This window comes from Oreochromis niloticus, linkage group LG23 (genome assembly GCF_001858045.2).
Source record: "Oreochromis niloticus isolate F11D_XX linkage group LG23, O_niloticus_UMD_NMBU, whole genome shotgun sequence".
Classification (NCBI taxonomy): Eukaryota; Metazoa; Chordata; class Actinopteri; order Cichliformes; family Cichlidae; genus Oreochromis; species Oreochromis niloticus.
This window is the reverse complement of record NC_031986.2, coordinates 42,667,312-42,679,437: the sequence shown is the minus strand read 5'-3', so window position 1 is coordinate 42,679,437 and position 12,126 is coordinate 42,667,312. Positions and strand designations below refer to the sequence as shown.

The 12,126-nt window shown below is 40.8% G+C and overlaps 1 protein-coding gene across 2 annotated transcripts in view; it reads left to right on the top strand.

The window, feature by feature from the left end:
• Positions 1–11,726, top strand: part of trabd2b (TraB domain containing 2B) — a 68,424-nt gene extending 56,698 nt beyond the window's left edge. For both annotated transcript variants that reach the window (XM_005479071.4, XM_003440039.5), the window contains 3 exons: positions 8,064–8,160; positions 10,277–10,561; positions 10,846–11,726. In XM_005479071.4, coding sequence (XP_005479128.1) covers positions 8,064–8,160; positions 10,277–10,561; positions 10,846–11,074 — 611 coding nt within the window. In that variant the 3' untranslated portion in view covers positions 11,075–11,726. The remainder of the gene's footprint in view (positions 1–8,063; positions 8,161–10,276; positions 10,562–10,845) is intronic.
• Positions 11,727–12,126: the final 400 nt, after the last annotated feature.

The following is a 12,126-nucleotide window of genomic DNA, read 5'->3' as shown; positions in this document are numbered from 1 at the left end:
ACCAGTGCTGCACCAAATGGCCTGATGTGATGCTTTGGTTTCTGCAAACACAAACAGATCCAACTCAGAAAGATACACTCACATTTACTCACATGCATGTCATAAGCTGGATCCATAACAGCATGCCAGCACACTTTCTTTTATCTCTAAGCTTACGTGTCTGTGTGGTGTATGCCAGCAGCACACACATATGCACTCCTTCAGATCATAATTTATAGATTATCATTCCTTCTCTCTGTAACTTTAACTGATGGATGAAGAGGGAAAAAAACAAAGCAGTGTAAAAGGTGAAAGATGAACATCATAAAGACGTTTTTAGAGCAGAGAATGCCACATCTTCCATTACACGTATGTACGATGAGATATCAGAGACTACAGCTTACAGAAACAAAAACAGTCAATAGGAGGGGGAATTTTACTTTCATTGTGCCTTTGTTTTCTACATTTTCCACTACTTCCTTTTTTTTAACTCTCTGTGCTTTTCTACTTTTTCCTCACCACACCCAGCTTCTCACTTTCTGCCCACCAGGAGAGCTTTACAAACTTAAGCAGCAAGCATAGGCAGTCTAAATATTTGAAAGCACGGAATGGCTTTTAAACACTCAACCACTGAGCTGAGTGAACCTTCCAGTCTCTCTAACATGGATGTGTGTCAAGCCCGCCACATGCAGCGGTCAGCCTCTGGATTTGATCCCTGAAACTTTCTTGATCTCTGTATTTGACCAGAATTTCAACCTTTAACAGTCCTGTCAACAGCTGTCACTCATAACACCTCGGGGTGTCTGTGTAGTGCAATAAGACAGACAGACGTCTTACTGCATGCATAGGAAATGAAGTCATTATGGAGATGAGGAATGGGTGAGAGGGGTGATCTCCAGATTGCCTTTCCTTCTCCTTCTAGAAACTCAGAGCTCCCTGAGAAGAGAAGTGGAATTTACACATCATGTAAAAGCCGTGGTCTGTTTTCAAGGAAACTATTCCTGAACACTGCGGGTAGCTGTTTCTGTAGCTCCGCTCTGTTAATTCAAATTCTGCTGTGTGATTTATAGAGGGATCCCGTTCCTGTTAAACGGTAGATGGGAATGCACAGCGAGGCCCAGGGATGCCGACCTTATTAAAATCTTTGTTGCATTACTCATATTTTGCTCAAGGAAATAGTCTTAGTACAAAAAGTGGAAAAAGGGACTTTCCCCTAAAACACAAACAGGTGCACACATATACATTATATGAGCACAACTTGCAGGGAGAACGTGAAAACACACAGGTTCACGCACAAGCAGATCGCACTGCTAGTGTGTGTATTTATGTCTGCATGCAGAAAGAAAAGCACTGAAGCATGAGCTGCATTCTCCTGGGAAAAATGTCACCATCCTCATAACATCTAAACGAACTTGACAGATTTGGAGCTCCTTAAATTCAGATCCTCCAACAATGAAAAACAAAAGCAAAGCGAGGTTTCTGTTTAGTCTATCTCCTCTTTAAGATCATATTCTTATGTACCTGTGGAGCACTTCCAGCACAGTATTTGCTCAGAACCACCCAGCTCCACCACCCCCAGAGCTGGCTCTGCGTAATTTTGTTTGCTAAGTTAGCAAAACAACTATGAGAGATGTTGTAATGTTTAGACAGTGCTTTTCACCAGCATCATCAAAACACTGGGGGATACTGGGGTGGGGGGGGGGGGGGGGTAGTGTCCTTCAGTCCAGTAGACTTCACGTACTTTATTACAGCAGTGAAGTTATTCCTTAGAGTCATGGTGGCCCAGCACCTTACATATTTTCCTTTAATTTGTCACCTATTTAACACCTACACACATTTACAAACATGTGAAGATGAGAGTAACATTTTCCACATTATCTCTGTCTATGCTTGCCCTCATCCTGGAACATATTTCCAAACAAACCAAAAGTGGAACACACCCTTGTCAGCTAATATGCTTTTTTCTTTCTCATCCATTTACTGGGTATGTCTCCTGGATGTTCGCTTTTCCTCTCTTTTTAACTCATCTTCCAATTTCTTGATCACCCATTTGTTTAAATTGCTCTGAGGGAACTGCTTGTGTTTGTTTGGACTATAATGTAGCAACTATGCCCACCAGGCATTCTGCTTGGGTTGAGGGCATACGTCAATCCCTCTCCCTCTGATCGTCCTCTCTGTCCTCCACCCTTTCCTCCTTCTTTTCCATCTCCCCTCAAACCACTTGCCAATTATCTATTTCTATTCTCCTTCTCTTGTTTTCTCTCTTCCTTTGTGCTCCTTTTGTGCAATTTTCATATGAGGTGGTCTGCTTGTAAGCCATGTGGGATTTTTTTAACCACTAGTGCATATCAGTTGATGCATTGTTTACACAAAGTAATTGCAAACACATTTGTTTGTGCAAAAACTGAAAAATAACATAATTCTCTTCCTGTGCGCTTTCTGCATTCTTGAAACAATGTCAAATTCCTAACTGCTCAGTGTTTCCATTTTCCTTGCTTTTTCTGCTTTGCTACTAGTGTCTCTTTGCTCTGACTGATGTGCAAAAGCATATAGAAAGAAAGGATGGAGAATCACGCCTAAAGCGAGGCTCGGTGAAGTTTAACTTGGAAGGGAAAATAGGGAAAGGTCTGAAAGAGAGAGAAGGATGTGTGCAGACCAAGTGTTGACATGGTTTAAATTGAGCGTGAATGCCTAGACATGCTGCAATACCTCTTTTTTCCTTTTCTTTTTTTTTCAAAACACACTAATGTATCCCGCCCAAAAAAAATTGCATGCATGGAAAAAAAAGAGAAAAACTGACTGTAAAACAAATGCAAAATGGAATAAAGACACTCACACTGGCAACCAGACAAGCTAAGATGCTTAAGAAGCCTGGGCGTGGCAAATAAAGAGACAGGCGTATGTATAGAGGCGGATATGGTAAACATAGAAAGGTGAATGTGCAAGTGGAGTAAATTAAGTCGTTGCTACTGTAAGTGGAAATCAGGATGGGAAGGTTATTAAATAAAGGAGTTGCTGGTTTATTAACTCTGCTCCCTGGAGCCACGAGAGGGGAAACACACCCTAAGAGGGTGTATACACAGCAAAAACTTGCTCCTACTTAAAACAAAATATTTATTAAGTAAATAAAATATTTGAAAAACACATATCTGCTGTGTTGGAGAAATGACAGCAGGTGGTTGGCTGATATATGGTAGTGGTTGCAGTTGGGCTGAGGCCACATTCCCACAAGCTATTCTTTTTTGTGTCATAGACAGAGCAACTTGTCTACTGGAAGATTAAATACTACCCATATGGAAAAGAATTTAAAAGAACATTTAGTAAATGTTTATGTTTGTAGATGTATTTTGTGTACTTTTAAATCTTTGAACAAAATTCCTGCCATGACTTATTTATGAAAGTGGCATTTTGTTCATGCATAAGAAACAAGTATTCATTATTTTTTCAAGTAAACATTATGTCGTATGAATACAACGAGAAGGGTAAATAATATGGATTATGATATGGATATTTTCCTTTGAGTGCAATGAAGCCGATGATGAAAACAGAAACTGTGTTCCACTTCTATGTTAATATTAATGATAAACATTTTTAAAGTATGACTTTACACTGAGACAGTGCACTGAGAAAACTCTACAAAGTGATGAAGATGTAAGCAGCTTGGCTGGGGGAACTACAGCAGCACAAAGCCATAATGGATGCCACCTATCAGCTAAGAACCAGAAACTGAGATGCCACAAACTGATAATATTATGTATGTATGTGTATGTAGACAGCTCACCAGTAGTGAGACAGTAGAAAACTGTAAAAACATGTCCTGTTCTGATGAATCTGCTGCAACATTCAGATGGTAGGGTCACTGTTTACTGCTTCCAGCATAATAACATGTCACAAAGTTCCAATAATCTCAAACTGGTTTCTTACGTTTTACTGTAGTTTAATGTACATAACATAACTTTCACAGTCGCCAAATCTCAATCCATCTTGTGTATGTGTTGCAACAGGAGGTTCACGTCACAGATCTGGAGCCGACAAATCCGCAGCAACTTTGCATCATAATGGACCAAAAATCTTTGAGGAATGTTTCCGGCACCACATTGATTTTATACCATGAAGAAGCCAGGTCTGAATGCAAAAGGCTGTCCAGCCCAATACAAGCAAGGTGTTCCTAAAAGTGACCAGTCAGTGTATGTTTAGGCATCAAATATCCTTTAATTAAGGAGAATATTTTTATCCTCTGTCATGAGGACATGTTTACTTGCCATTACCAATTTTTAACCAAAGCCACAATCTTTCCTCAATATTATCCAAGAGTTCTGATTGCTTGAACATAACCATAAAAATTTTAATTACGGAAAAGAAGGAACTGTTCACAGATGTGTATCTTCAAACAATGTGCAGATGGAGGCGAGACAGCTAAAGACATTGGAAAAAAGAAAAACATTGCTTTCTCCTTTTTACATTTCTTTTAAGGTCTTTTAGTAAAAAAATGAAAAGTAAACATTAATAACTAGCATTACACTGCAATGATTAATATTCTGCGCCAGGGTGTCACTAAGTACTGTAACTTTAAAACGGAGTAGCGTGTTTTACAGTGAGCTACCTGTGCGGTCAGCCCACGAGCACTACAAGCAGCAGGGGAGCAATTAGGAGTCAGCTGACCTCTTATTACGTTTAAGTTAATTGAGCTGTTTGTTAAGACTGCTCTGTGCTTCAGAAGCACCACACTGTTTACTGTCTGAATACTCCACAAACAAACACACTAGCTCAGCCTCCCACACGCACCTTCATCTACTTGGAAAGAGCTATTATTTCTCTACCCAGTCACTCACCCACACACAGGCACGAACCACAAACTTACAATGAAACAAACAATGCACATGCCACTGTTGTCAGATGAAAAGCTTGAGAATTAACATTTTCCAAAAGAATGGATTTGTAAGAACTTGGAAAAACGTTCTATTTGTTCAACAAACTGTGCCAATTCATGAAGAAATGTGCAGTCCCTCACTAGAAAGTTACCAACATTTCATAAGTGTTGGTTCTCATTGTGAGAAATATTGCTTGCTTGTGTGTGTGTGTGTGTGTGTGTGTGTGTGTGTGTGTGTGTGTGTGTGTGTGTGTGTGTGTGTGTGTGTGTGTGTGTGCATTCAGTAGGCTGTTTGAGCAGTGGATGCAAGTTTAGCATCCAAACCAATACTCCCTCCTCAGAAAACTGAATGGCAGTTTTACAGCAAGTGTAAAAATGGAACCCATGTGGCTGTTTGTTATGTCATCATGCAAACAAAGTTACGCATAAATATACACCACTTTGTCTAGGTGAGTTATGAATGATGGCAGAGTAGAGGAAATCAAGCCAACACACGAAACAGTCAGCTTGACCTCACACCCAGCAAACGCACAGCACATGCTCTTCTTTGCCCCGAGCCCACTGAGTTTAATGAAATAGCTGCTTGACACAGAAATGAAGGAGGTTAAATCTGTCAGCATGCAGCCACTGAACGAGCTGACTTTGGCCCCAAGATCTTGTTTGAAGGAAGGGGGTGAAAAAAGAAAGAAGAATGCTGTTCTTTTCAATTCAATTCAGTTTTATTTATATAGCGCCAAATCACAACAGCAGTTGCCTCAAGGCGCTTCATATTGTGAGGTAAAGACCCTACAATAATACAGAGAAAACCCCAACAATAAAATGGCAACAGTGGGAAAGAAAAACTCCCTTTTGACAGGAAGAAACCTCCAGCAGAACAAAGCTCAGGGAGCAGGGGCCATCTGCTGGTTGGGGAACAACAGTATTATCTGTTTATCTTGGTACATAACCAAATAACATTACAGTTGGCCTTTGTAAGTGTAGAAATGTTCCCAGTTGTCAGTATAATTATCCGTTGACCTAACGGTGGTGCAAAAGTACTGTGCAAAAGTCTTGTGCCATCCCTCATTTCTTCATACCGGTATTTTGCTGTCAAAAGAGGAGACATGTGCAGCCGTTTATTGAAACATGTGTAGATGGTATTATATGGTTGATCAAAATCCGACAATTTTTTTCTCCGTTGGTTTTTCCATCCATTTTGACAAGATCCCAAACACACTTGATGAAATCCAGCCCATTAACAGAGTCTCCACCATGTTTTACAGATGACTGCGAACACTTACTGTTGTGCCACTTTCCTGACCTCCTCTGTACATATTCACAACAGTTTGCAGCAAAGATTTCAAATCAAGATTCAACACTCGTTAAGACCCATTGCCACTAATTTACAGTCCAGTTTTTGTATAATTTCACACACTTCAGCCATTTGTCGCTGTTTCCTGTCAGAGCTTTGCTGGAGTTTTCCCCCCGTATTTCTTAAGGACATGACTTTCACTGTTTATTTACTGTAGATCCTTTGCAGTCCTGCCACTTCTTCTTTTGGCTCCCACGTGTCTAGCCTTGCCAGTTTTTCAATTGCTTGTGCAAAAATAAGATTCTAGGTCTGTCAAACTGTGTGATCTTTTGTATTTTTTATAGACTCAATTAAAGAAGATGGATGTTTCTAAAGACAGAATTAAAAAAAAACTTTGCATGATTGTTACATGTAGATGCCATCTCTTGGTCCATCTCTTAATTCAGTTGCCTTCTCGAGAATACTTGACCCAATGAAACCCAATGAAGTGTGGCTCCTTGGGAGCAAAATATACATGAATGAGGGGTGGCTCAAGACTTTTTCACAGTAGTATTTGTCAAAGTTGAAGGACGTGAAATGACTCAACAAATACTTAAATAGTACTGTACTGTACCTTTAACTTCACAACAAAATCATACGTTTTATTCCATAAAAACTTTAAGTCTATGAACATGAGAAAATGTCATCACTTTTTATGACAATATGTAAGTATAATAAAAGAAGAACACAAGCACACACACACACACACACACATACACCCACCGTCACCCAGACAAAAAACTCACACTCGGCCCTCTGTGTAATCCCATCTGATCTCACCGACGCTCTGTTGTTAGAAGCCTCCTCTCACTCCACGGCCTATCCCAGCGCTGCCTTTGAACTCAGCTGCCAAGAAAGTGTAACACCGCGTGCCTCTTTCTTTGACTTTCAGGAATGATCAGGAACATTATAATGATAAAATTGGCAGGGGGTGAGGAGCTGAGTGGGAGCAGAAGGCCTCGACAGAAAGCAAGAAAGAGGCTCGAATATTGTCAGCGTGTTGTTAATAAGAGAGCTGAGGTGTGCGAGTGTGTAAAATTCCTGTGCGTGTGTGGGTACGTGTATACGTCTGCGCACAAATATGAATTCCTCTCTTAGGGAGTGCGTGTTGGTGAGGGTGATGTCAGGCTACATTATGGCTTATTGCTGGGTTGACTGACATGCAGGATTATCGGCTGATGGGATAAATTAAAAGAAAAAAGAAAAAAAAAGCTTTCATCAGCATGCGGCTGAGGCCCGAATGTTTGATGTTAGACTGAAGGAGTCATATGCAAGGTGATGGAAAGTGAGGCTGGAAGGGAGGCAAGAGGTTGAGTGCCCGATGGATAGACCAAGTTTTCATTTGAACAATCCCTGTTATCTTGCAGATTCTTCACTTCACTCTATGTCTGAGTTGTCACTGTCACCAAAATCCATTAGTGTCTCTAAAACTTGGCCGAGAAAAGATCATATTTAACTAGGCAGTCCACAAGAAAATGTAAGAAATTTAGACTGACATGGTTTCTCTGGTATTTGTCAGACAAATATGGACATTAAAATGTATAGAAGCACTTTTAGGTTTGCTTACATTTCTTGACATAAGCTATAGTTGCCTGTGTTAGGAAGATATAGTCTGTTACAGTTGTTAGAAAATAAGAGTTCAGATAGTGGGCCACACAAACATGTTATTGGTATGTTCAGCACCACAATGAAAACAAAGCTAAAATTTATGGAAGTTTTGTTCACTATATAATAATTGAGTGCTTTCAACATAAGTAAATATCCATGAAACATAATCCAGGCTAGATTTACTCTTGAAGACAAATGCATGTGCCGCAAGAAGCTGATTTTGAGTCTTTTGTGACCTCTGTTTTTTTTGGTTTTTTGTTTTTTGTTCACTGCTAGGTCACTTTCTGGGGAACCACAGCGTGCTGGACATCCTGAGGCAGGAGGGCTATGAGATTGTCCATATGCTCTCTGATCATCAAGAGCCAGCCACAGAGTGAGTAAGCAGACAAGAGTGCACAGTAACAGATGACGGAGCATGTCATATGATTAAATGACTGTGGTTACAAGGACAAAAACAAAAATAAGTTGCTGAAAAATAGAAAAAATAAGTGGTTGCTTGGATTACTCTTTAGAAAAGCAGTTGTTTGACATTATGGAGTCTAAGTTCTTGATGATGACACATAAACTGCACTAATTAAATTTGAGTTTTGGATGATTCCTGTTTTGACTGAGTAATCGGGCACTTTAGAGCTATTTAAACCTCTTTACATGTTAAAAGTATGAGTTTTTCTAACCAGACAAGATATTTAATGGAAAAAGAAAAAAAGAATGATTTTCTGTGTGCATCAGATTGATAATGTTGTGGCAGTGCAGACTGTGAAGCAGAACATTTGTGCACTCTTACTGTAGATTTTGGCAGGGATACAGATACACATCCACATGTATTTGTATCGACACCCCCCAACTTAGTCTGTCCACATCCGTCTAATTCTCTTGAGAGTTGAGGCATTTAACCTCAGCAGATTTATTGAAGTGCAGATACGGTCCAAATTGTGCTCTGTAACAAATAAAGTTCAGCTATGCAAGAATCCTTTGATACCTCATCAACTCCCTCACCTGCCCCCCCCCCTGTTGTGGCTGCCAAAGGCAACTTGCCAGAGTGGTGGTTCTGTCTGCTTTCACTGCAACATACAAACACATGCGTGCATGTATGCGGGATAAGTGTAGAGATGCGCAAAGAGAAAGATCGGCTGGGCTGCACACAGTCAAATTTACAACTATACAGCACATACATGACTCAGAAAGAGTCTTGGCTTCGCTGCTGTGGCCTTCTACAACTCTTCTTCATGTCTGTTAGTGTTCAAGCCCAATTGTTGGCACACAGCACCTCCACTCTCACCTAAGGGTTTGATCCATGGGCCTATAAAATAGTAAGAGCAGTCGCTGGAATCGGGGTGAAAATGGAAAAACAAGGCATAACAAGAACAATCTTTTTTTCTAACAGTAAAAACAACTCATCCCTCCAGCTGGAGCTTTTCACAAACTTCTCACTGCAAATTACAGCTGTAAATGTAGCCTCCCTATCTCTCTCCATCCTGTTTCCAGGCTTGTGGGCTTCAGCCAGTGGTTCATGGTTTAAAAGCTGACAAGTGGACTGACTTACTGTGGTCACGAAACACTTGTGTCTACTGCGTGCACGCACACGCACACACACATGACCACACACTTGCCTGCAAGCTGACACTTCTAGCTCCCCAATACAAGGTGATCTGACAGGCGAGGAAAAACACCACAGGATGGCTGGATGAGAGGTGTTTATGAAAGCTGTTAGCCTCAGACCTGGAGTGTTTTGAACCCACTGGCACAATTATATGACTGACAGAGCAGCCCAGAGCTGGGTTTGGCTGTGCAGTAGCTTGACCACAGGCCTGGAGCTATCATCGCACTGACCAAGCCATCAGGGCCTGGGTGAGACAGGGTTGTTGAAACTTGTGAAAACAGAAAGGCAAACCGACAAATTGATCATGACTGGTGAGACAAAACTAATTATAAGTATTTCAAAAGAAATCGTGACTAAAGCATGCGATTTCTACTGCTGTTTGTTTCATTTGAAAGGTCTTGAATGATGTATAAAACACATTTTTGATGCTCTACTGAAACACAAAGTCACATGCGAGCCATATTGACAGGAAAAGAACAAGAGAGAAGAAAGTATGAGTAATGGCTGGAAGAAAGAGCAGCATGGCAAAAATATTTGAAGACAGGAGATTCTGGGTGGTCTTCTTGGTCAAATGTCAGCTCTGATGCACAATATATTGCCATGAGAGTTCCAAGTTCCTCTTACGTTGTCTGCTGGGTCTTTCAACTTTTAAAGGAAGCCCTTATGGTGTTCATGTCCTTGACTGAAGTTACGGGGTGTAAGTGGAAAGCAATGGGGTGGTCAGAAACCACAAACAACAACACTGGCTGGTAGCACCCTGGAAATCTAGGGAAACAGTACAGAAACATAAAAAGAAACTATTTTGATCTAATATTTGGGTAAAAGTCTTTCTGTGAGTATTAATAGAACTGAGTCCATCCCCTGTCTGTCCTGTCTTCCCTTGCTCCAGGGCACCAGGTCCAGACCTGCTTGCAGCAGCAGGGTCCAGCGAGGAGAATACAGACACTAGCACAGGACCTCCCATTAGCTGGCCAACCAGTCCAGAGATGGAGCTGGAGCTGGAGGACCCAGAACCTATGCCTGGCCTTGGAGGGGAGGAGCTGCCTCACATGCTGCTCCCTGACAGCTTGAGCCAGCTAGAGGAGTTTGGACGTCATAAACGGCCACGCAAGGCTCACCGTGGCCACGGGAGACCCCGTCTCTTCAGTGACCTGTGGGTTCGCATTGGGGATGGGTGAGATATTTATTATGATTAGTTTGGCTGCAGCTGAGTTGTACCTCTTTAAACAAAACATAATAATCTTTTAACAATTGAACATTTATAAGGACTGTACTGGCTTGATGAAGATTATTAATAAACTCTGGATGTCCCTAAGTAAAAGACCACAATGAGACTGACTGCTGAATATGTACTGGAAATGTCATGCATGTGATTGTTCTGAGATCATGTAAGACTCAGTTCTTTTCCAGTCCGGTTAAATTCCTCATAACCTAATTTTTTCCCCCTCCTTTCTTCAGCACCACCCCACCACCAAACGTGAGGATAATCAATGGCTATGTGACAGTGGAGCCTCCGCTGACCTATCAAAAGCATCGCAGGCGGATGGAGATCTATGAGATAGATCGAGAACCCAGTGCGCCTTCCTCCACTTCACCGAGCCCCAGCTCAGCCCAGCTAGCTCACAGCACAGTCACACTGTCTTGTGCTTTAGCGTGGCTTTTATCACACATATTGTTCACCTCCTGACCAAAAGAAAGTGTTACCTCATGAGAAACACTTGGGATACTACTTCATCCACACCAGAGCAGTGGAGTGTACCTGATAAAGCCAAACAAGGAGTGATTGTCAGGGAGAAACATCTCAGTCAGGATAAGACGTCTTAACGTGGGACGATCCGGTCTCCACCATAGAGCGAGATTGGCTTCAGGCTGCTGAAATGCCAATGTCTTTAAAAACTTGCCAAGTCTCATAATGTGTGGAATAAGCTCTGTGCTGCGTAAGAAGCAAAATGTGGACTATGTTGAACTGCAGTGGCGTCAAGTCCAAACCTCTTGAAAGTATTAAGATAGAATAACAAACACATAGCACAATGAAGAATTGTAAATTTAAAGAGCTGGAGTCTTTTACCTATAAAAACTGTAATACTGTGTAGAAAAATAAGACTGACTTTAATAATGAGAATAGGTCATACTAACAGTTATAACTCTGTGAAAAAAATGAGTTGAATAAATAAGGTACTGTGTGAGGCATTTACCTTCACACAGAGAAGCACTCAGATGCCACTTTGTAAATTGTGCATTTTGTTCATAAAGAAATATTGTATATTTATTATTTCTGGAAGAAAGAGTATATTTTCTTGCTTTTTGAAATTAAACGGAAATAAATACAGTCTGTAAACTAATCGAGTGCATCAAGAGGTCTTTCTTTCAGCAGACATAAACTGTGTGATTAATAATAAGTTTATAACAGAGGAAGAGAGCTGCGCACCATCTGTTCTTTATTTAAAGTGTGAAATTATGGATATTTTTTGGTTATAATCTGATGAGGCGTATATTTCGGAATAGTCAAAAACATCCAACTATGAATACTACCTGGCAAAAATGAATAGAAACTATAGTAGAACTGCAAGTTAATCCTAGGGAAACATGCAACATGTGAGTTGAGTCTGCCACCTGCTGGCTAATACAAGAAAAACATGGGAAAACAAACCTCATAATGAGTCTTCTGTCAGTTGTGTCTCCATTATAGAGCTCACAGACAGGACTGTGTAACTGTGAAAATGCAACTTTGAGAAATGT